General features: G+C 48.6%; 1 protein-coding gene across 16 annotated transcripts in view; it reads right to left on the reverse strand.

Annotated features, from left to right (window-relative positions):
- Positions 1–25,097, reverse strand: part of KALRN (kalirin RhoGEF kinase) — a 792,058-nt gene that overhangs the window by 137,903 nt on the left and 629,058 nt on the right. For all 16 annotated transcript variants that reach the window (XM_056127408.1, XM_056127415.1, XM_056127407.1 and 13 more), the window contains one exon: positions 22,720–22,966. In XM_056127408.1, the coding sequence (XP_055983383.1) occupies positions 22,720–22,966 (247 nt within the window). The remainder of the gene's footprint in view (positions 1–22,719; positions 22,967–25,097) is intronic.

Consider the following 25,097-nt stretch of genomic DNA (forward strand, 5'->3'; position numbering starts at 1 on the left):
CTGGGATTGAACGCTGGTTGGTCACATGCAAGACAAGGACCTTCCCTGCTGTACTCTCTCTGGCCCAAGGACTTTCATAGCCGAAGATAAGTCTATGTTTGACTTCAAAGGACTGGCTGAAATTCTAGTTAGGGACTAATGCAATTGATAACTTTAAGTGGAAGCCAATACCTACTTACTACTCTAAAAATCCTAGAGTCCTCTAGATTGATATCTATTTTGCCTATGCTCTGTAAATGAACCAACAAAATGATGGCATATCTGTTTGCAGAATATTTGAAGCATGATATTGATAACTACTGCTCAAAACAGAGTCCTTTCAAAATACCACTTTGCATTGGCAATGTATCTGGTCACCCAAGAGCTCTGATGGAGGAAGTCCAGGAAATGAATGTTGGTTTATTATTATTATTCGTTTATTTGTTAATATAGCATCCATTCTGTAGCCTACAGATCAAGAAAGCATTTTACTTTTAAGTCTTATTATTTAAGAAATATATTTTTGTATATTTATTAACAAATGCTATTGCTATTGTTGTCATTGACAGAATTCCTGATAGATCTGTGAGTCTATTAAAAAACCCTCTGAGGGGCTGGAGCGATAGCACAGCGGGTAGGGCATTTGCCTTGCACGCAGCCAACATGACCAACCAGGGTTCGATTCCCAGCATCCCATATGGTCCCCCAGCAACGCCAGGAGTAATTCCTGAGTGCATGAGCCAGGAGTAACCCCTGAGCATCGCCGGGTGTGACCCAAAAAGCAAAAAAAAAACCCTCTGAAAGGATTAAGTACTCTAGAAGTCATCATGAAAATCATGATTATTAGCAGGAGGTAAAAATATCAACATTAATAGGAGTTTAGAAAAAGTTGATTCCATCTCCCATAGATGACTACAGAATTCAGGATTTAGAGGATGTGACAGAAGACTTGTTGGTTACCTCATGATACAATACAAATGCACGAGAGCTGTTTTTTAAGAATGAGCAAAGAAAGTGGTTTCCTGAGATAAAATCAGGTGTGTATGTGATGAACATTGTGTTGAAATGACAACACAGGATTTAGAATAGTACATATTTAATCAATCAAATAGCGGTAGGATTTGAAATGATTGATTCCAATTTTGTTTGGTTTTGGGCCATACCTGTCGGTTCTTAGGGCTTCCTCACTTTGTGTTCAGGAATCACACCTGGTGGAGTGCTCCAGGGGACTCAGGGATCACTCCAGGGGACCATATGAGGTGCCAGAGATTGAACCGTGGTTGGCCACATAAAAGGCAAGTACCCTGCTCACTGTACTCTCTCTCTCTTTCTGGCTGCAGACCAACTCCAATTTTAAAAGAAGTCACACTGTGGTTAAGTGCCTTCAGATAGTATTGCATGCGACAGAGAAAGCTTTTGTGAACGCAAGAGTTAATCAAGGAGGTAAACTTCATTGTCTTTTTCCAGAAACTGCACTGCCATTGAACCCTCAGTACCCACCATTCTGACCAGCCGCACAGAAGGACAGAGCTCCATTGGCAAAAAGACTGACTGATTTATAGAAGATGGCAAACATTTTCTAGAAATAGATATTTTAAAATTAAATTATAGACAGGGATTTGTAGATACAATTCTATTGCTCCCTTAATTACTGTATAGCGTAAACATAACTTCTACATATCACTGGGATACTGAATAATTTGTATGACTTATTTTATTACAAAATTCGCTTTATTGTAGTAGTCTGAAGCCAAACCTGTGATGCTTCTGTGTCCCTGAATTATTCCTTAACCTACAACTTCATCCTTTTTTTCTTTACATCTTTTTTCATTTTCATATTTCAAACCCAAGCTCATCTCATATCTGGTTACCCCCAAGCCTACCTGAATCAGAAAAGCTTTTCCTAAAAATCACCATATTATCATTTACAGGGCATACCCCATTTCTTAATGTTCATATTTAAGGGAAAGAAAGATGCTAAAACACATGCCATTTATAAAGTAAAAAAAGGTCCATTCATCAGAAAAGGTGAAGTTTGTGAGAGGCACATAAAATAAAAGCTAGATTGCTCAGGAAACCAACTTCCACTATGATGAGGCTTTGAGGGTTTAAACAGAAATTCTAAAAAATTTCATTCCACAGGAACAGTAGAACCTAAAGTCATATCTAACTCTCACTTTTACCACTGCCTCTCCATGATGGTCTCTCTAGGCATGAAAGATATAAGATTCCTGTGTTAGCAGGAAACTGTGTCTCTGGTGCTCAATATTCAAAACATTATAAGTGAAAATTCAAGTTGTTTATGCAGCCAGCACTGATACACTGGCAATTGCCACAGCTCAGTGTTATCTTGCCAGCTTGATTTTTTTTTTTTTTTTGCAGAATCATAGTTTTGGTCGGTGCCACTATCTAGTGCCACATATCTCTTCAATATCACCCAGGATAACACCCATCTTACAGTCCTTGCAAGTTTCACAGCGGAAAATGGCTAGGACCTTCTTTAGGCCTTTGAAAAGTTATCACTGTATCACTGTCACTGTCATCCCATTGTTCCTCAATTTACTCAAGCGGGCGCCAGTAACATCTATTCCTCCCACCCTGAGATTTTAGCAGCCTCTCCTTACTCATCTTTCCCAACAAATGGAGGCTCTTTCAGGGCTTGGGGAATGAAATCTGTTCTCGTTACTCGTTTTGGCATATTGAATACGCCACGGGGAGCTTGCCAGGCTCTGCCTGTGTGGGCGGGATACTTTTGATAGCTTGCTGGGCTCTCTGAGATATATTCTATGATTTTGTTACCTACTGTCTGAACCCCATCAAATAGGGTGTGGTAATTATGGAAAATGGGTAGGAAGTGTCTTATGATGTGTTGTGCAGCCGCAAAGTGGCCACACAGTCTGGAAAGCAGCCTGGAGTGTGGCGGCGGTTGGGTAGTGAAGGTCGGCTGCTGGGGCTAGGTCCCTTGGGGCGTGGAGGGCTCTCACCTGCCCCACTCTATTTGGGGCTCCCCAAGTAAAAACAGCCTGGTCTGGAGTCTGCATGGAGTCTGCTTCTCCCCCTGACTCCTTGGTAGTCTGCTAATGGGAGACCCTTGACTCTGATCCTTCACCTTCTCCTGTCCCGGAACCCGGCAAGTCCTCATCATGTATGAGTGCATCTCCATCCACATTGGCCAGGCTGATGTTCAGATTGGCAATGCCTGCTGGGAACTCTACTGCCTGGAACATGGCATTCAACCTGATGTCCAGATGCCCAGTGACAAGACCGTTGGGGGAGGAGACGACTCCTTCAACACCTTCTTCAGTAAAACAGGCGCTGGCAAACATGTTCCCTGGCAGTGTTTGTAGACTTGGAGTCCACAGTCATCGATGAAATTCGCACTGGCACCTACCACCAGCTCTTCCACCCTGAGCAGCTTATCACATAAAAAAAAAATCTCCAAACCCACTGGCTACAGAAAATGACCCTAACCTTAAATCTAAAAGCTAACTTTTTTCTTAGCACAGTGGTAGGGCATTCACCTTACAAGCGGCCAACATGGCTGACCCGAGTTCGATTCCTCCGCCCCTCTTGGAGAGCCCGGCAAGCTACTGAGAGTATCTCGCCCGCATGGCAGAGCCTGGCAAGCTCCACGTGATGTATTCGATATGCCAAACACAGTAACAACAAAGTCTCCAATGGAGACGTTACTAGGCCCGCTCGAGCAACGGGAGGGCCTTTACCTTTTTTAACTGTTTTCTTATATGCAGTGAAGTGCCGTGATCCAAGAGTTCACACTTGGTCTACCTACCCAACCTATCTCTTTGAATACTTTGAGCGATAGCACAGTGGGTAGGGCGTTTGCCTTGCACACGGCCAACCCGGGTTAGATTCTTCCATCCCTCTTGGAGAGCCCAGCAAGCTACTGAGAGTATCCTGCCTGCAGGGCAGAGCCTGGCAAGCTCCCCATGGCTTATTTGATATGCCAAAAACAGTAACAACAAGTCTGACAAGTTACTCACAACAGTAACAACAAGATGTTACTGGTGCCTGCTAGAGCAAACCCATGAACAATGGGATGACAGTGCTACAGTGTAGGAATTCAATGGTACTTTAAAACTACTTGGTAGTAATAATTTTTTTCCTTACTTCAACCTTCCTTTGGGGGAATTGTGTTCAGAGGACCCTGGTCTCCTGTTACAGTTCTTTAAGGCTAATTACATAATCTTGCAGAAAATAGTGTAAGTTACATGTTGGAGGAAGACCCAGCACTTACTTTGGAAATCACTTTGAATATTTTGGACCCTAAAGGTAGTCTTAGTGCCCACAGAATAAAAGATCCACCAGGCATGTTCGCACAGTTTCTTATAATCAGGAATGCATTCTATTTTCCACCTAAAGAAAGAAAGCCACAAGGAATATGTCCCAGCTTAAGCTAATATGGCCAGCACAGATTTGAACTACCTGGTAAATTCATTCTATAGTTCAGCACCAATAACCCATAAGTCCAAATATCCTGCTCATGCACCTTCCAGAATGAAAACCACAATGTCTACAACCCAGCATGGAAGTCTGGGTCCTCACTGGCACACTTAGCACTAGTCATTCATTCAGTATGATAGCATACTGTGTGCCACGTCCTGTCCTAAGGCACTCTGTCTATATCGGTGAACAAATCAAACCCACTCCTTGTGGATCTATCCACTAGTACAGACTACAATGAGCATTAGGGGGAAAATACTAATGAAGGGGGAGGGGATCAACATTAGCTACTTCACTAAGTTTACAGGGTGAGGGATTTAAGAAAATAGGTGCCAGGAACTTTGAAATTACATCTAGACATTTTAAGATACTAACCCCAGGATGATAAAGGTTTTAAATTCTAGAGTTAGAATCATCAGAAAAACTTCTTTAAAATTCCCATCACTGAGGTCAGGGATATGGTAGGGCTAGCACACTCTCGGTAGACAGAGTAGGGCTAGCACACGCTAGGTAGAGAGAGTAGGGTTAGCACACGCTCGGTAGATAGGGTAGGGCTAGCACATGCTAGGTAGATAGGGCAGGGCTAGCACATGCCAGATAGGTAGGGTAGGGCTAGCACACGCTCAGTAGATAGGGTAGGGCTAGCACATGCTAGGTAGATAGGGTAGGGCTAGCACATGCTAGGTAGATAGGGTAGGGCTAGCACATGCCAGATAGGTAGGGTAGGGCTAGCACACGCTAGGTAGATAGAATTGGGTTAGCACATGCTAGGTAGATAGGGTAAGGCTAGCACAAGCTAAGTAGATAGGGCAGGGCTAACACATACCAAGTAGATAGAGTAGGGCTAGCACACGCTAGGTAGATATGGTAGGGCTAGCACATGCTAGGTAGATGGGGTAGGGCTAGAATATGCTGGGTAGGGCTAGCACATACGAAGTTATGATCCAGATCCCCACAGAGCCCTTGCCTCAATGCTACTGGATAGTCTTGGTGACTCCTGTCTCGGCACTGCCTGACTCACATTACAGCATCAGGCTTTTACTGCTAGACTAAGTATCCTCTGGAGGGACACGAGGGCTCCCAGGAATCACCGGGGAAGTCCCCCAAAAGAAAAAAAATCTCTAGGAGTCATGCCAAGTACATTTAACTCATTTTCTGTAAATCTACCTACTACCTGTAAATCACTAAGCCAGGCTACATATGGACATTTACAAAGGAAATATAAATTGAATAGGACATACTACCAGAGTAAAGACATAGGAATGGAAGCGAATTCTAAGAGAAGCTCTGTGTGTATGCGTGCACGTGCATGTGTGTGTGTGGGGGTAATGGTGGAGCGAGTGGAGGAAACTGGATATAAAACAGAACTGTAGATATAACAAGCACTGGTAACCAGTAATACCAATTAAATAAATGAAGTACAATGTGTACATTACTTCTATATTTAATTTGAAATCCAAATAGATCTTTAATTTTTTCCTCTATTTTTGGTTACTTTTAGTTTATAATATTAAAGAATTTCAGCACTATAACTTTATACTTCTCCGTGTGTACAGGAGTCACTGTACACACCACCAAAATTCCGGTGCCCTCCCATCACTGAAAAGACTCTCCTCTACACCTGGCACCCAGTTCCTTTTCCTCTGATACTCACCAGAGTTGTCTTTAAGTCTAAAAGTTAACTTTGTTATTTATGTCAGTTCCATTTGCTTAATTTATTTATATTACATATAGGAGTAAAACCATCTCGTAAATATCTTTCACGTCGTTACTACAAATATATCTCTCAGAATTATATAATGACCATATATAACAATGCTAGGTAATATGTATTATTTTTAATAATAATAACTACAGTAAAACACATCATTGAAGCATCATAAAGATAATCTCTTCTCCTAATCTTCCCCCTTCACCATGCTCTAACCATTAGACTACTGCTGACCTTGGGGGTACCCCCAAAGCACCTGGTCACAGCTCCCAGAAACCAAGAACTCAAAGACTTACAGTTCAAACCTGGAAGTTCTCAACATGTCCAGCCCCAGCTTGTCTGCCTCTCTCTGCTCATCTCACTTTCCTCAGGAAAGTTAAGCATGGAAAAATTAAGATGGCCCAAAATGAACAGCAACTGTTTTCCATGTGGGAGCCCTGGGATCAATCCCGACATCATAGTTATCATATACATTGCCCTGAGCACAGAGCTGGGAGGAGGCCTGAGCACCACCAGCATGGTTCAAAGATAAAGAGACAGAGATTCAGAGAGAGATAGTGAGAGAGAATCAGAGAGAGAGAGATAGAGATAGTGAGAGAATCAAAGAGAGAGAGTGAAAAAGAGAATCAGAGAGAGGGAGGGAGAGAGAGAATTAGAAAGAAAGGGAGGGAGAGAGAACCAGAGAGAGGGAGGGAGAGAGAATTAGAAAAGAAAGAGGGAGAGAGAATCAGAGAGGGGGGAGGGAGGGAAAGAGGGGGTCAGAGACAGATAGAACAAAACAGAAAGCTACGTCTCAGCAGCTCACCCTTACTCTCACCCGTTAATTACAGGAAGGACACAGGCCACACTGGTTTGAGTTGTGCCAGAGCCCAGGTAGGGGAGAGCCTGAAAACACTGAAGAAGACCTGGATTGCAGAGAAGCCCCCTTCCTCATCTTTTGTGGAGATGGGCAGGTTCCTGGAGGTGAGTGCTCAGCGGCTACCCAGCACGGCAGGAGACAAACCATTTATCAGAATGAAAGATGACTGCAGCTGGGATTGCTGAAAACAAACACTTCAGGTTCATCCATTTGCCAAAATATTTACTTCTAAGTAGGTCAAAGTGTCCCCAAAGTCAGGCAGTAAGAAGTGTCAGACTATCACTTGGACCAGGTTCCAGTTTGGGAAGTGGTCCCTTGCTAAGTGTCCACAGCAAGGGACTGTGTTCTCATTCTATCTATTAGCACCAGGTCCCCTCTCCCCGCAGCTCAGAGTATGATGAGGCAGTTTCTGACACATTAGGTCCAAGGTGAAGTTTTGCTTTGGTGTGACTCTGGTCAGCTCCCGAAGATGCCAATTGTGGAAGGCCCATGGGGCACACCCCACAGTTTCCCCAGGGGAGACTTTCCAGGAAACAGGATTTCAAAGACTTTCTTAGTTAGAACTGATCAGCATCAGAACATTACTTCTCCCCATCCTCAGCCTCCTGCTACAACTGAAGTCTGTTTGCTCTACAGTTCTTAGCAGATGGACACATGTGGAATCTTGGTCTGCCTATGTGATGGCTCCATGGGTCCCTAATATACCCACCTCCCAACCCTCTAAATATCTACCAACCTCTTGTTTGTTTTTTGGGTCACACCTGGCAGTGCTCAGGGTTTACTATAGGTTCTGTACTTGGGTCATCTCTTGAGTTTTGGAGGAATCATATATGGTGCCAGGGATCGAATCTAGGTTGACCATGTAAATGCCCAACCGACTGTACTATTGCTCTGACCCCATACAACTTCTTATATTCCAGTCACTGTTTGACATGCTGGGCACATAAATCCATGTGTGTGTGTGTGTGTGTGTGTGTGTCTGTGTGTGTGTAACAGATAAATCCATGTATGAAGCTTGAGAAGTGGGACAGTGGGAGCAAGAGACCATAGAGAAACATGTCACGTGCTGATTCACAAGATCAGGGGACAAGAAACAGGGGAGGGAGCCAAAGTACAGCAGGAGAAGGTGGATGCTGGGAAAGACTGCCCTATCAGGTGGCATGCCAGCAAAGGTATGAAGGAACAAGACATCCAGATGCCTGAGGACCCAGGAAGTCTGCAGTAATCCTAGCAGAGGGAGCCTAAAGATGGTGGCGGGAAGCCTGGTGAATGTTCAGCTGGCAACAGGGCAGAGGGAGGAAGAGGTGAGTTGGAAAACCACGAGATGCCCACCTCTTGATCCCCAGAAACAGAATGGGCCTTTTCCACAGCCAAAGGGACTTTGTAGGAGAATTAGGTTAAGATTATTAAGGTGGAGGTGCCGGAGAGATAGTACAGTGGTAAGGATCTGGCTTTGTATAGGGTTGACCCTGGTTGTATCCTGGCATCTGATCTGGACCTTGAGCACTGCTGGGAGTGATCCCTGAGCACATCCTGTGAGTGGCCATTCCCGCTCCTCTCAGCCCCAAAGATTCCTGATACGGGAAGATTATCCAGGTAAACACAGTGATTCCATGAAAGGGATCACCTTTCATGCCATGGACAGAGGGCTAGCGAGGAAGGATCAGAGCAGTAACATTGCTGGTTCTGAGACTGGGGGTGACGGAAGGGAACCAAAACCAAGGAGTGCGGTGGGCTCCAGAAGCTGCACTAGGTGAGGAACCAGTCTCGTCCCCTTGAACTTAGAGCCTCCAGAAAGGTGCACAGGACTGCTGATACCGTGACTTTTACCCACTTGGACTTCCAGCCCAGATTTCTAGTAGCTGTGCTATTTGTGAGAGCAGTGAGAGGAGGTGCAGGAGATGAAGCCAGAGAACAGCTCTGGGCCATGTGGGAGTCTACAGGGATGCTATGAGCCAAGGAGGAAGCCAGGGCTGCACAGCTGGGCACTAGCAGCGGGAATTCTCTGTTTGTCCACCCCATACATAGCCCCACCTTGTCGGAACTCATGACCGCCCTTGGAGGCAATGGCACGTTGGCAGAAGAGTTCATTGTGGAACTGGTGATGGTGACAAGGACAAAAAAGGGAGGACAGAGAGCTGGCGAGAAAGGGATAAGACCAAAAACATCTCCAGGCTGTGGGGTTGGGCTGTGGGTGCGGTCCCAGTGCTGCCCAGGTCCTGGAGGAAGGGAAGTCACTATCAAGTGCAAGTGACCCCAGGAGGCCCAAGCAGCAGGGGGTGGGTCTGGCCACCCTGCCCTTGAAGGCTGCACTGACAGCGAGGGGCTGAAGGGGCTACAAGGTCACTTCTCGGACCCTCAGGGACCTCCCCTAGAACTGTCCCTGAGCTCAGAGCAGGGCCCTGCTGGCAGGATGGCACCATGCTCAGTGCCACCTCCGCTCCCTTGGCCAGAGTGGAGAAGCTGCACCAGATTGTCTTGGGGACCCACTCATGGTCTCACATGACCTCTGCCATGTCTTCCCAGCCTCTCTCCCCAAAGATTAATGAGCAGCCGCCTTTTCTCTGCCAACTAAAGTGCAAGGCTCGCATCTGAGCTTTCAGTTCCAGCAGCTGGCTCAAGACCCACCAAGGAGCGGGTTTCTATTCTAGCCTCCCTGTCTCACCTCGCTGACTGGTAAAGGCATGGTTTTCATGTAGGTTTACGACTTTACAGTGGACACCAGCAGGCATGAAGCCATGTTACTGAAATAAATATCTGACAGAGGCAGGGTCACAGCAGGCTGGCTGCAAAAAGGGAAAAGGCAGGACCTTTGGGGAGGGCCCAGGATCAGCTCCTTCCACCAACAGCACATCTTCTTCCTGCCTCAGTTCTGGGCAGTGCCAGTGCCACTCGGGAGTATACTGAGAGGAGGACGTGACCTGGCCTGACATCTTCCTTATTGAGGCTTTACTTTCCCAGCCATTTAATGTCCTAAATGATATCAGATGGACAGAAGCCAGTCACAGGTAGTTCAGTGCACCCAGAAAAAGAGCAGGGCTGGGACACCTTTGCTAATGGGTTTGTGCAGCAACTCTCTTGCCCTTCATTAAAAAAGAAAAAGCTAAAAGCAAAGAAGGCAGTATGTGATCGAGATGGTGCCTGCAACCTTCTTCCTGAAACCGAAGCCTTGGAGAGTTCCAAATTTGGGGCCACTCATTCAGAGCCCATTTCTGGCGCCTCCTAACACAGACAGGAATGAGGATGGAGTGAAGCTAAAAATGACCCAAGAGGCAGTTTTCACAAGCCACGTCCTCTTCTTTGAGCTGAAGAGTGACACGCTCTGGCCCACCCAGCACTCCACCACCACTGGCCACAGCTGGGTGTGGGCAAGTGACTGGCGGAGAGTCAGGGAGTAACTTGAATTTTCAGGAATTAGGTTTATTGTTTCGTGTCAGTTTGTTTACTTTAGTTACTTATACTGCACATATGGGTGAAATCATCTAGTTATCCCGGTCCCATTACAAGTGAAACCTCTTTTGGTTCCTTAACTATAGAATAGATGTGCATACAGTATGAGCTTATTTCTGGTCTTTTCTCTCCCATTGGTATGAGTGTCTGTTTTTGTATCAATACCATACAGTTTAAATACTATACTGTTTAGACATAGAAAGACTGCACTCATTTGTGGAATATAAAGTAACAGAATGGGAGACTAACACCCAAGAACAGAAGAGATAAGTACCAGGAGGATCACTCCACAGCTTGGAAGCCGGTCTCACATGCTGGGGGGAGTGCTCTATCTCATGCAGCTCAGATAGAGAAGGGACCACCAAGGAAAGGGTGCTAGGAAGGCCCGCTCAGGATGGGGGATGTGGGCTGAAAGTAGACTACAGACCGAACATGAGGGCCACTTAATAACTCTATTGCAAACCACAACACCCAAAAGGAGAGAAAGAGCAAAAGGGAATGTCCTGCCACAGAGGTGGGGTGGGATGGAGGGGACGGCGTGGGGGTGGTGGGAGGGATGCTGGGACCATTAGTGGTAGAGAATGGGGACTGTTTGGAGGGATGGGTACTCGACCATTGTATGACTGAAACCCAAGCATGAAAGTTTGTAAATCTGCAACTGTACCTCACGGTGATTCACTAATAAAAAATTTTAAAAAAGAATGCTATACTGTTTAAATTACTGTTGCTTTGTAATATAGTTTGAAGTCTGGGAAAATGACGTCCCCATTTTCTTTTGGAATTATTTGTTCTTTGCAATTCTATACAAATTTTAGAACTGTCTGGTCTAGTTCCTTGAACAATAACGTTGGGATTTTGACAGGGATTGTATGGAATCTGTAGACTGCTTCAAGACAACCATACTATTCTTTCAATTCACAAGCACAGGATTTCTTTCCACTTCCTGTGTATTTGTCTATTTCTTTTAGTAATGTCTTACTATTTTTCAAGTAGAGATCTTTCATCTTCTTTGTCAAGTTTACTCCTAGGTATTTTATCTTTTTGACACACTTGTCAATGAGATTTTTTTCTTAATTTCCTTTTCATTTAACTCACTGTTTGCATATAGAAATGCAACACATTTGTATTTTTATTTACAGCTCATTATTTCTAATAGATTTGTTGTTTTTTAGACTGAGGTTTTCTATGCATCTTGTCCTGTCATCTACAAAGAGCAATAGTCTTATTTCTTTAATCCTTCCAATTTGGATTTCTTTTATATCTTTTCTTGCCTAATTGCTCTCATAAGATGATGTCAAAAGTAGTGGTGAGAGTGGATATCTTGCCCAGTTACAAATTTTAAGAGAAAAGCTTTTGGTTTTCACCACTGAGTATGATGTTAACTGTGGACCTGCCATATATGACCTTTATCATGCTGAGATATGCTCTTTTTTAATCATGAATGAATCTTGTCAAAGGCTTTTTTTTGCTTTTTGGGCCACACCCGGTGATGTACAGGGTTACTCCTGCCTCATGCACTCAGGAATTACTCCTGGCAGTGCTCGGGGGACCATATGGGATGCTGGGAATCCAACCTGGGTCTGCTGCATGCAAGGCAGACACCCTACCTGCTGTGCTATTGCTCCAGCCCCTGTCAAAGGCTTTTAAATGCACGTTATTATATTATGCTTTTGTCTTTCTTTTTGCTGATGGAGTTAGAATTCTAACTGGTTTGTGTGTGCGGAATCACCCTTGAATCCTTGGTCATGAATTCACTTGGTCATGAGGGATAGTTCTTTGTGATGTCGTTGGATTAGATTTGCCATGAATTTGTTGAGAAAGTTTATGTATATTCATCAGAGCTATCATTTTGTAGTTCTCTCTTTTTTGTGCTATTTTTCCTGACTTGATAGCTTGAGTATATTGGGACAGAATGCTTTGAGGTGTTAGTTCACACACTATATCTTTAGGGTGATTATTGCTGCATGGGACTTATTTCCATTCTATCTTGCTTTGTGGTTGTTTTACATCTTTGTTGTTTCATTTCTGTCTCCTCATGTGGAGGTTTTCCCTAGTGAGTCTCCTCATCTCATTTTTTCTTCAAAATGTCTCTGTTACAGATTTCGTTTTTATTTTTTGTGTTTAGGTCACACCAAGCTGTGCTTAGGGTTATTCCAGGATCTTTGTTCAGGGATCACTCCTGGCAGTGCTTGGGTGACCATTTGGGGAGCCAGGGATTAAAGCCGGGTCTGCTGCAAGCAAATCAAGAGCCCTACCCACTCCCTGGCCCCACTACGACAGATTTTGCTCTTGCGGTTACCCAAAAAGATTGTACCCAGCCCTCCCCACTCCCTGACTTTTATTTTTGGTACTGGCATTGGCTCATTATCATTTGACCACAGTGGTTCTATCACTCCCCTCTTTGATCTCACCCTTTATCATCTGCTTTTATATTACATGACTTGTTTTTATTTCTGTTACTACATTTGCATTTGTTACTTGTGATTTTATTTTTCGTTTTTTCCTGTAGAAGAACTCATTCTCGTAGAAGATGTCTGATGGTGAAAAAAATCATTAGCATTTGTTTGGAAAGCCATTATTTCTCCATCACATTTGAAAGATGAGTTTTCAGAGCAAAGTAACTCTTGGCTAAAGTCTTTTCCTTTCGCATAATGAAGATGCTGCCTTCCTTCCTATCAGTCTTCAGGGTGTCTGTGAAGCCTGGTGAAGGGCTGCCACTGCTGCTTTTCCCTAGCAGCTTTCAATATTTTTTTTGTTTATCACTACATTTTAGTAATTTAACAGTGATATGTCTTGGTGTAGGTTCTTTGGGATTTAAAAATCTGTGTGTTTTCCTGGAAACAACCCAATGACTGGATTAAGACGACTGGATTAAGAAACTCTAGGTTTCTTCACAATGGAATACTACTTGGCCATAGAGAAGATGAAGTTGTGCAGGTAGCTGTTAGGTGGATGGACCTGGAGACTATCCTGCTGAGAGAAGTTAGTCAGAGGGTGAAGGAGTCACAGAATGGCATCTCTCATATGCAGAATATAAAGGAAAAAAGTAGGGGGATCACAAATGCCCAAAGGCCATAGAAGTGAAGAACATGAGAACTGGTCTTTACTGGGAATCCTGGTGGGAGGGGAACAGGTCAGGGTAGGGAACACTGTGGCAACAGTGCAGGCAAGTGGTCACCCTGCGGGAGGATGGGTGCTGAAAGGAGGTAAAGAGATCTGAGTGACACCCTATCAGCAAAAGGAAAAGGAAAAAAAAGAAGGGAAAAGTGTCTTGTGCACAAAGGTAGCTGGGGCTGGGGGAGGGAGGGAAATGGGGGGCATTGGCAGAGAGAAGTAGACACTGGTGAAGGGATTGCTGCTGGAACACTGTACCCCTGGAACTCAATCATGAGTAGCCTTTTAATTGTGATACTTGGTGATTCAATAAAAGCAAGCAAATAAACAACAACAAAACAAACAACCCCATCCACCTCACCCCTACCCCCTGCTGAACTATTGTAGCACTGTCCTCCCATTGTTCATCGATTTGCTTGAGTGGTCACCAGTAACTCTCCATTGTGAGACTTCTTGTGCATGCAAGGCGAACTCCCTACCTGCTGTGCTATCGCTCCGGCGGCCCCCCCCCCCCCCCCCAACTACAAAAAGAAAAAAAATGGGTGTTTTCTCAACTTCCTGTATACATATGGTTAGTCCTTCCTTAGATTTGGGATGTTTCCAACTATTATTTCTTGGAATGGTCTTCACCTTCTGGTTCTAACCTAACTTTGATATTTATCCCTCTAAAAAAACATGACATTATTTCTCATTTTTTCCAAATCTTATTTCTCTCTCCTTTTTCATTTGTGTCATTGCTGAGATTTTTATTTTCAATTTCTGATAATTTTCTTTTGACATTGGGAACATTTGCTATGCTTGCCATCACTGTCACTGTCACTTGTCCTCCTGTTGTTCATTGATTTGCTCGAGTCGGCCCAGTAACACTGTGAGACTTGTTACTGTGTTTGGCATATTGAATATGTCAAGGGTAGCTTGCCAGGCTTTGCTGTGCGGGCGAGATGCTCTCAGTAGCTTGCTGGGCTCTCTGAGAGGGGCGGAGGAATCGAACTTGGGTTGGCCATATTGTTAAACTGATTAACATGCTTTCCATATTAGAGTGAATATCATTCTACATATTTTTCATATATGGTATCTCTGTAATTTTTTTGGGGGGGGGAGGGGCTTCCAAACAGTAGTCAGGGTACCTGTAGGCCACCCTTGGAAATTCTACGCAAACTTGGCTGGATGGTTCAATCCCAGGGTCCAATGATGAGGTGTTGTTTAGACCTCAGAGTGTCAAGGGGCTGTAGCAATGCTCAGAGACCACCAGGACATGCCCAGCAATGCTGGGGAGAGCCAGGAAGTGGTAGGGGTTGGACTCGGAGTCCATAGGCATGCAAGGTATGTATCTCTTAGCCCTGCGCTCCTCCCAGACACTCAGGTTAGAACTGTTACTACCTACAATCTCTTTGAAGCTCTCCTTGTGCTTTTGCAGTTCCTTTTCACTATCTTGGACTTGCTTCTCTGTGTTTCGTTAAGACTTCCGGTTTCATTAAGTTCTGTCACAATGGGTCGTCTCCATTCTCTGTGTATCACTGTCTCCAATTCTATGTCTTTAAGTTCGCCTTCTGGAGACTTCGAGTTTTCTTTGAGGAATTCTGCCTTATTTTGCAATGTTTGCCTGCAAAAACTTTCACATCTGGGCCAGCGTTTCCTATTTTCCTCAAGGTTGTACAATGGCATTCCTTAGTACTGACATTCTCTTTTGTCTTTATGGCCAAGATGGGGCTGGAGGGACAGCAACGGACACGTGCTGCCAGTGTGTGCAGGAACACTCTTGAGGAGAGCCCCGCCAGCTGGACATGCTGGACTCCGGCTCCAGTCAACAGTCTATCCTAGAGTGGGCTCAGCTAGCTCAGCTCCTGCTAGCCTAAAACAGTATGACCATGGTGTTTCCTTGTCCTATCTCCCCTAGCCCTTGTTTCCCCTGGGCCCTCCCCTGGCCCCCAGCTGGGGTTTTGCCAGCAGCAGAATCTTTCATTGTAGCTGCAAGGGCAGATTGCTGCAGTCTGTCCCTCCCGCTGAGGGATCAGTTCTGTCTACAACAATGGCAGCTGCTGTGCTCTTGCAGCTGGGGGTCGCTAGAGGATCTTTCCACTGATCCACCTTGCCCTCTGATTCCATACCATCCACGATCACGCACCTCCTGATACACAGATCTACTGTCTCTCAGGCGAACCAGGCTGACACTTTTTCTGATACATAGTTGGTTTCTGCTTGTACTTTAGCAGGGAAGCTTTGTTTGCCAGCATCTTCTGCCATTTTGCCAGAATTCTAGTAGTGTGATATTTAACACAATCCTATCACTATTTTCACTGCAAACAGAATATAGTTTAGCTGCTAGTTTTAAATAAAATTTTGTGAGCTGCATATAAACCATTCCCATTAATCACAATGTATTTTTTCCCCCTGTGAGGATGAGAGTTCTGAATTTCAAAGTAGCAAGCTACCACACAGGTAATGAATGACTAGAATTCCCCAAATGAACAGGGCACTATTAGATATCAGCAAACTAAAGTCCATGATGTGTTGCTTCAAATCTGGAAGAAAATATCTGGGAGAAAAGAATTCATTCTCCAGCTAATTTTTCAGCTTCTTATCATCAAGTCTTGTGTTGGGTGTTATGGAGTAGACCAAGAATTTGAGAGCAGTCGTGCCCAGTGCAGAATCACCCCGAGAAGAGAAAGACTCATGATGAATTCTTCAGAGCTGGGGGCAGGAGTCTGCAGATTCGAAATCAGTGTGAGCAAGTGCCCACACTTTGACCCCTAGCAGTAGAACACGTAGGGAACTCCCATGCCATAGAGCCTGCCGTAAGGAAAGCACCAGCTCCTTGGCTGGCCCTATCACAGTTGGCTACACCTTAGGGTGCTGTGCAGAGAGCTGCTCAGAGCTGCTCCAACCGCAGACAGCATCAGCTCCCTAGTGGGCACACCACACCGGGGCCACAGGGAGCAGGAAGCAGGACGCTTTAGCAGGGATGGGCTTCATGCCATGTAGATATTTATCCAGCTAGACATTAAATAAATGGGGGGCTGAGTCCAGTGGAAGGATGGGCCCTGCCTCTAATGCCTAAAGGCTTGTAGGCCACAGAGCACAGTGACTTGAGTAAGGCTGGAAATGGACAGAGTTGGCATCACCTCTTGTAAGTTACAAGACTTTGGGCAAGTTACCTGATCTAAGACTCACTGTCCAGGTCTCTAGAGAAAACACTATTGAAAGCATTAACCTAGGGACCAGAGCAATAGGACAATGGGTAGGATATTTGCCTCACACGTGGCTGACCCATGTTCTATCTCCAGCATCCCAGATGGTTCCCTGAGCACCGCCAGGAGTAATACCCGAGTGCAGAGCCAGGAGTAACCCCTGAGCATCCCCGGGTGTAGCTCCAAAACAAACAAAAAAGGGAAGAAAGCATTAATCTAAAACCCAGAGCAAGGCTCCATAAATACCAGATATTTTTAATGAGTTGATGACAGACTTTGTGTGCCACAGAGACTTCTCAACACCTTCGGGCTGATGGAATGTGCTTCCAGCCTGCCCACTTTTCTCACTATTCTGTGTTTCACACCTTCTACAGACTGGATGGGGCGCAACAGGAGAAATCCTCAGGAGGCCCGAGGAAAGAAGTTCCCTAGGAATAAGCCAGGACTGCCATGGGCCACTCACTATCCCTTTCCTTGAGGGCATTTGCTCCCAGGGCTCACCTGGCCTGGGGCTAGGTATGCTAACTAAACAGGTATTTTTTCTTGTGGCTTCTCCACTCAGCTGGGGCCAGAGGGCAAGTACCCTGGAAAAGGAAAAGGCGACAGACGCCACAGATAGCTTGTGCTGAGAAGAACCTCGGCTGGTTTGGGAGCCTGGGCAGAAGTATCCAGGACAGATGCTTTTTCTTGAACCATTTAGATGATATTCCAGTGCATAGTTCAGTGACATGAAGCACATCCACACAGTTGTGCAACCATCACCGCCAGCCATTTACACAACACTTTCATCTTGCAAACAGACTCTGTCCCCATCAAACATTAACTCTGCATTCTTGCCTCACCCAACGCCGGTAACCAACCGCCTTTCTTCTTTCTGTCATGAGGAATCTGGCTGGGCCAGGTACTTCCTGTGCATGGACTTGTACTACATTTGTCCTTCTGCACCTAAGCGAATATCCTCCAGGCTGCAGCCTGTGTCAGATTTCCCCTTCATTTTAATGGAAAGACTGGCGGATAACCTAGGGTTTGGAATATTACACACTTGATTTATCCATGCATCTGTTTATGGACACTGGTGTTGCTTCCATCTTTAGGCTATTATGAGTGGTGCTAATAAATGTAAAAATACTCCTACCCTCAAATGCTCCTTTCCATATCCTTAGCAACACCTTTTTTTTTGAGGATCGACTCTATATCCTGTATACAGCAGCTGAGGAGTCACTGCTAGCTCCACACTCAGGAATTATTCCCGTTGGTGCCCAGGGGACTATATTGGGTGCTGGGATCGAGCCAGGCAGGGTGAGCCATGTGCAAGGCAAGAGTCTTACCCGCTCTACTGTGAGCAAAACCTTTTATAAAGCAACACCTAATTATTTATGTTCTCTCTGTGTGCACATGTGCTTAAATAATAGCAATCCAAATGGGGATGAAGTGAACAGCTCACTTTGATTTGCATTTCCCTAATGATCAGCAAGTCACATTAAGCATCTTTTCATATGCTTATTGGTCATTTGAATATTTTCACTGGAGACAAAGGCAATAATGTCCTTTGCTGCTTTTTCTTCATCATTTTACAGTTATTGAGTTGTACTCTGCATATAAAATGCATCTTTACATATTTCTTAAGCCTGATGCTCTAGGGATGTGGAATCTATCACATGAGTGACTCCCAATCCTCAAGAGACACCAGAATTACCAAGAAACTTAAGATATATTTGTATGGCGCAGGGAGATGGCTCTGTGGCCAGGCCTGCATGCATACTCGTGCTTGGCTTTGATTACCCGTACCACTGGGCCTGAGCAGCGCCACATTATGGGGCCCAAATATTGAACCACCGCACCCCACTCATTGGGGATGTGGGTAGTGATACTGAGTATTGTTTGGGACTCCCCTTATCTGTGCCCTCAGTAGCTTAAGCTGATTGATCTGATGTAAACATCATTCCTTTAAATAGTTTCCAAGTGGTTCTTTGTTGTTGTTTGCATTTTATTTTGTTTGTTTGGTTTCTGGGGTCACACCTGGTGATGCTCAGGGGTTTTACTCCTGGCTCTGCACTCAGAAATTACTCCCTGGTGCTCAGGGGACCATATGGGATGCTGGGGACTGAACCCAGTTGGCTGCATGCAAGGCAAATGACCTCCCTGCTGTACTATCCCTTGGGTCACCCAAGTGGTTTTAAGATGCACCCTGAGGTGCAAATCACCTCTCCACTGGCTCCCTGAGGCGGGGCTGCCCTCTGCCACGAGCTGCTGAGAAGGAAAGTGGGGCACTTTCAGTCCCAGGGCCGATGGAGCAGCAGCCAGCTACCATGTCCAGGGAGTCTCGGGAAGGAGACTACGGGAGGGGCCGCGGCCTGGGGCGAGAGGGTGGGCACCTGCTTCTCTTCCCTGCCACTCAGGGAAGTCCTCTGCCTTTCCTGTGCCTGGAGCTCCCCCAAAGGTGAGGAAACTGCGCTAGTGCTGTGGTTCTCGGGCGAGCAGCACATCAGATTCAACTCTGGAGCCAGCCTCCTGGACTGGAGAGCTTGACAGCAGGTCAGATGTCGGCCGGGCAGGCAGCTGACCCTTGTCCAATCATCCACTCACTGGCATGACATGTGGTCCCCTGAGCACCACTAAGGGGTCACTACGAGTGACCCCTTAGCCAGAGCCAGCAGTAAGCCCTGATGCCAGGACCAAACTAAACCAAGACAAATCGTCATCTGGGGTGGGTCCTCCAAGCCCCAGCGGACTTGATGATCCTAGCTGTGCCTAGTGGTGGCTGGGTGTGGCAGCCTGGCCAAGCTTCCCGATCATCTCTGCGGCCAGAGGTGCCAAGCGGGCTGAGTGGCTTTCCCAGTCTCTGCGGCTCTTTACCCTCCAGATCTAGGGTGACTGCTGTGGGGTCTGTGGGTCCCTCATGGCCCGGGCCATGGGTGCTATGCTCTTCTTCAGGGCTGAAAGGGCTTCTAAGAATTAAAGAAGAAAAGCAGGGATGGAAAAAGAAGTGCAAAATGTGCGAGGTGGAATGGAGAGATGCATAGAACAGCTGCTGGCCGGGATGGGAGAAGGCAGTGATGATGAGAGGCTTCCTTTTAAGCAGCCTGCACTTTGGGCAGCAGGAGACAGGAGCGGAGCGGGGTTCCCACTGGGCATGTGCCAGCGAGAGCAGAGGCTTAAGCCCTGGTGGTTGGGTTGTGCGAGCCACAGTCTGCTGGCCATCCTGTGAATGCCCCTGCGAATGGGAACCAAGGAGCCGGGCGGGATAGGGCGGGCGCAGGCTGTGGAGGCTGGGAGCTCTGTGCTGCCCACCCTGCCTGTTTCCCCCCACCTGCCTCAACTGCTGTCCCTTCCTCATCGGTTCTCAGGTCCCATCCTGAAGCTGTCCTTGAGCCGATGCTGTGCTGATGCTGGATTTGTTCCTGCCCCGCGTTCCCAGTGGGGCTGGGGGCCTGCAGCAGGGGTGGGCACCACCTCTCCCGGGTCCAGGCTGGAAAGCTGGGCTCAGAAAGCCTGAGCCTAGGGCAGGCATGTGCTCTGCATGCAGCTAACCTGGTTCCCTCCCGACCTCCTGATGGCTACCCAGTCCCGCCCGTTAGGAGCAATCCCCAAGTACCCGAGTGCAGAGGCAGGGCCAAGCCCTGAGCACCACCAGCTGTGGCCCTCAGACAAAAGATGGAAATCTCAGCCTTCTGTCAAAACCCAGTCCCTCCAGTGTACATGCATGCGGATGTGTGGAAGAGCTTCGTGGGTCCCAGACACGGAGCAGCCCCCTGGGCTTTGGGAATGCGGATAGCCGTGGAGCAGGACTGCTGCTGTCCTGAGTACTCTCCTCCTGAACACTGGACAGTGGCAACACTCATGATGCGGCTGGCCACAGGCCTCGTCCGAGGGTTTGGTCTGAGTTACGGCTTCACCCTCTTCGTGCCCCACCTCCCGTAGGGGGTGAGTCCCACAGAACCACTGCAGCTTCCCTTCCCTGCCCGCTCAGGTCTCTGAGGAGCAGCATCTTGTATGTGTGTGAATGTGCATGCGTGTGCATGCATATCTGTGTGCGTGTGTGCATGTGTGCTCATGCGTGTGAGTACATGCACACATGTGTGTGCATGTATGCATGCGTGTGCGTGCGTGTTTGTGTGCATGTGTGTATGTGTGTGCGTGTGTGCACTCTTGTGCGTGCGTGTGTATGTGTGTGTGCACATGTGTGCATGCATGCGTGATGTGTGCATTTGTGCACTCTTGTGTGTCTGTGTACGTACGTGTGTGCATACATGCACGCATGTGTGTGTTTGTGCACTCTTGTGTGCGTGCGTGTGTGTGTGTGTGTGTGTATGTGTGTGTGTGGTGTATGCCCACGTGTGCCTGCGGGAGTGTAGAACTCGTTTTACTTCAAATTGTCCTGCAAGTGAGACCCGGGCAGGGCGTGTTGTTAGTGCGAGCCGCGGCGCCACCTGGTGGAGGATGGGAGGAAGGCGGGCTGAGGGGAGGCTGCAGCCCTCTGGAGATGCTCACGTCTGCCCCCTCCAGAGCCAGGCCCTCTTCCCAGCCCTGTGCCCTGAATATCTAACACTCCGCTAAGGATCAGCTGCAAAGCCTCGTCCTAGCTGAGACAACTCTGGGAGGCTCTCAGGGCCAGTTTCCACAGTGAAATGAGTGGATTCGGGATCCTGCCAGCGGCTGTCCTGCTCGGATGCGCAGCCCCTAGGGGCCTTGGCTGAAACGCAGCCTGGGCCCCCATCCCAGCCCTGACCCAGGGGGCCTGAGAACCTGCAGTGAGTGCGTTCCCAGGGGACTGCTGGGCGGGAGAATCAGTATTCTGAGCAGCTCCTCTCCCTGTGTGGGGAAAAGGATGAAGAGGCCCAGGAAGTGCCCCAAGTCCAGAGCAGGGACGCTGCCCAGGCTCGCGGGGAGGGCGAGGAGGGTCCCGCCCAGCCTGGCTGTGCTGGGTCTGCTGGGGGTGCTCCTGGTCCCTGGGGAGGCTGGACAGTCATGGAGGGCAGGGGGACTCTCAAGGGGGGAGGGGGTCAGGAGGGGGCTACCGGCTCTCCCAGGCGGGGCAGAGGTGGTGCTGCAGGAGACCACTGGAGTGACATTCACAGGAGGCAAGGCTCCTGCTCGCCTCCTGTCCACCCTGGTCCTATCCCCGGCACTGTACATGGACCCCGAGGCCCACCAGGTCAGTCCTGAGACAGAGCTAGGAATAGGCCCTGGTGTGTGACCCGAACACACGAATGCAAATAAACAATAATGAATGCAGATGAAGCAGGCCTAGAAAGCGTGAACGGCATTTCGAGGCTGTCCAGCTCCTGGGAGAGCTGCCAGTCCCCAACCCGCCCTTTTAAAAAAGCATCTTATTGAGACATCGCACTGTTGCACTTTTCTTTTGATTACTGTTAATCACATTTTTCATACATACATCAGTCCAACATCCCTTCCAACGCTGACTTCCCTCCACCAGTGTCCCCGGACCCCTCACAACCCCCCAACCCCAAAGCTCAGAAGGGAGACAAAAGCTTCAGTCCTGATGCTGCCCACCTGTCGTTCTTCACATGCTGCTTTCTTAGCCCACTTATGAGAGATCTCTCCTCTCTCTCCCTCTGCCCATCTCTCTCCTCTCCCTCTCCCCCATCTCTCTCTCCTCTCTCCCTTTCCCTCTCTCTTCCCCCTCTCTCCCCTTCTCTCCCTCCCCCTCCCTCTCCCCATCTCCCTCTCCATCTCTCTTCCTCCCTCTCTGTCTTCCTCCCTCTCTGTCTTCATCTCTCTCTCCTACCCTCCTCTCTCTCTCTCCATCTCTCTCTTCCACTCCCTCTCTCTCCTTATCTCTCTCCCTCCTTCTTTCTCTTCCTCCCCCCTCTGAACACCTTCACACACAGACCCATCCTCTAACTCAGGACCCAGAGAAAGACTGCCAGGCCCGCTGGGTGCCCCTCGTGGTCCCTGTGCGAAGGCATGGCCCCTGCCCCACCCGCTGAGCCTACCTTTCACCAAGGGAAAGAAGCAGTCCATCTCCACGCTGCTCCGAGAGTGGGAGATGCACAGGACGCTGCTGGGGACCAGGCCTTCCTGCGGGGGGCTCCGCTCCGTGGTGCGGACCAGACACCAGCCGGGCCGCTCGCTGGCCCGCTCCAGCAGCTCCACGGTCTGGCCCACCTGGACGCTCAGCTCGCTGCTGTGTGCCGCGCTGAAGTCCTGCAGGACCACGGTCAGCTCGCATCCTCCGGACAGCTGCAGGGCAGGCAGAGATGGGCAAGAGAAGGGGATGGGAGGGGAGAGGGAGGGGTTGGGGGAGAAGCAGAAGAGGGGAATTAGAGAGGGAACGGGACAAAAACAGGGAGAAACAGTGATGAGCACAGAGGCCTTCAGGGCAAGAGTTCTCAGCAGCAGGCCTGCAGCAGCCCGGCCCGGAAGCAGGCTTTAACTCTGCTGCCTGGTCGCATTCCTTCCCACTGTCTCTGTGGGTACCCCTCCTAGGTGCCCTTAAACTCCTTCCCCAGTAAGTCCCTTTACTGGTTCCAGGCTCTTCCGCAGGCCTGTGCCCAGGCCGACCACTGGGACTCAGTGGGTGCCATGTCTAGCCCCTCGTTCCTGATTCTAGCTGCCGTCTGGGAGAGGAGACCTTCTCCCTCTCAGCTGCCACAAGCTTAGAAAACAGAGGCACCAGGGACCACAGAAGCGCAGTCTGGAAGGGGACACGCTGTGTGAGTGGAGAACGGAGGAAGGGCAGGGGGAATGGGGTGGGGCCACCTCAAAGGCCAGGGCCTGGGACTGGGGCAGCACGGATGGAGCCGGGGAGACCCGAGTCAGGGTCTGGGGAGCTCCTGCTGGCTGGACACTGAGATTCTCGCTTCCCCAGGAGAATCCATTCAGTGCTGACTCCTTTGGGCCTGGGGAGTCACATTCAGCTGTGCCCTGGGGTCACTTCTGCCAGGGTCCCGTGAGGTCTGCCTGGTGCCAGGCAAGGGCACCGCGTCCTGGACTGAGCACAAAGGCCCCTTCAAACAGCTGCTGCTCTCAAGGCAGGGAGACGGGACAGAAGGGTGTGTGTGTGTGTGTGTGTATGTGGCTGTAGTGTACTCCTTCCAGCTCCTCCCAAAGTGGGTTCAGGAGGAGAGCCCCCACCCCCTAGAACACTCGTCTCGCCCCCCAATAACCACCCCCCATCCCGGCCCCGAGCCTCCAGCCCGACCAGGAGCCATCCTGACACAATGCAGGGGGCAGACAACACACCGGCTCTTTCCCAGGAAACTGGGAGCCAATATGGGGAGCAGGGAACCCCTTGTTTCCCCACTGGAGTGAGAGCTCAGCCTCCAGGGAAGGGAGGGTTCCATGCAGGGGGGCTAGACTGTGTGTGACATGGGACGCCTGTCACGATGGGCACACAGGAGCTTGGTCCTGCCTCCTGCCCACGGCGGGGTGGGCACCTGACTGGGCACGCATCCAGTCCATGCTTGGGGAGGGCAGCAGGAAGAGACATCAGGGCAGAGGCAGACACGGAAGGAGAGAAGAACAATTTGCTTCTTGCCTCATTGTTTTTCCACTCAATTTTTCTGGATTTTTGAGGGTCGCAGAGACCTTCCCTCAAGCATCACAGAGAGATGGGTCGTGGCGGGTGTTGGGTGCCCCCCCGTGCCGGGTCCCTGCTCCTCAGCACCCGCACCCTCCTCACAGCATGCACCGGCACCATTCCAGCTCAGACATGCCACGGTCAGGAGGGAACATAAAGACCCCTCCCCAGGAGCTTATCCACAGGTGATCTCTGTGCGCAGCTGGGTATGAGGGCCCCCTCTCCGGCCCCAGCCCCCAACACAGGCAGGCCAGGGGTGTGCATCTCTAACAGGGACACACCGGAAACCCTGACTCTGAAGAGGGAGGGGTCTTGAATTGGACCATAGCCACAAACGCTCCTGGAGCCAGCCTGCATTATCCCAGAAGGTGGGAAGGCTGTGGCGGGGCGGGGTGAGGAGCGACTCTGCCCAGCTGGCGCGAGGAGCCTCATGGCCGAAGCAGGACCTTCACTTGGGCATGTCTCTCTTCTCCTTTCAGTCTCTGCTTTCGGGGGTTTCCCACTAACCTGAGCCCACTGCCCACGGCCCACGGCCCATGAATGGACTCTCCCCCCTTTTTTTTCTTGCAAGAACACTGCCTAGACTCCTGGGTGAAATACAACCATCTTCACACACTTTCCTCTAAGAAGCCTTTTTTTGGGGTCAGTTTTAGTGGATTTTTCATAACAAGCAGGCAGTACCAAGCTCTCACGTGCTCATTGTGTTGGGCATCCGGTGTCACACACAGTCTAGCCCCTCTGCACAGGGCTATTATCTCATTCTTACTTTGGACATCCTGGCAGGCTACCAAA

This window comes from Sorex fumeus, unplaced genomic scaffold, assembly GCF_029834395.1.
Source record: "Sorex fumeus unplaced genomic scaffold, SorFum_2.1 ptg000063l, whole genome shotgun sequence".
Lineage (NCBI taxonomy): Eukaryota > Metazoa > Chordata > Mammalia > Eulipotyphla > Soricidae > Sorex > Sorex fumeus.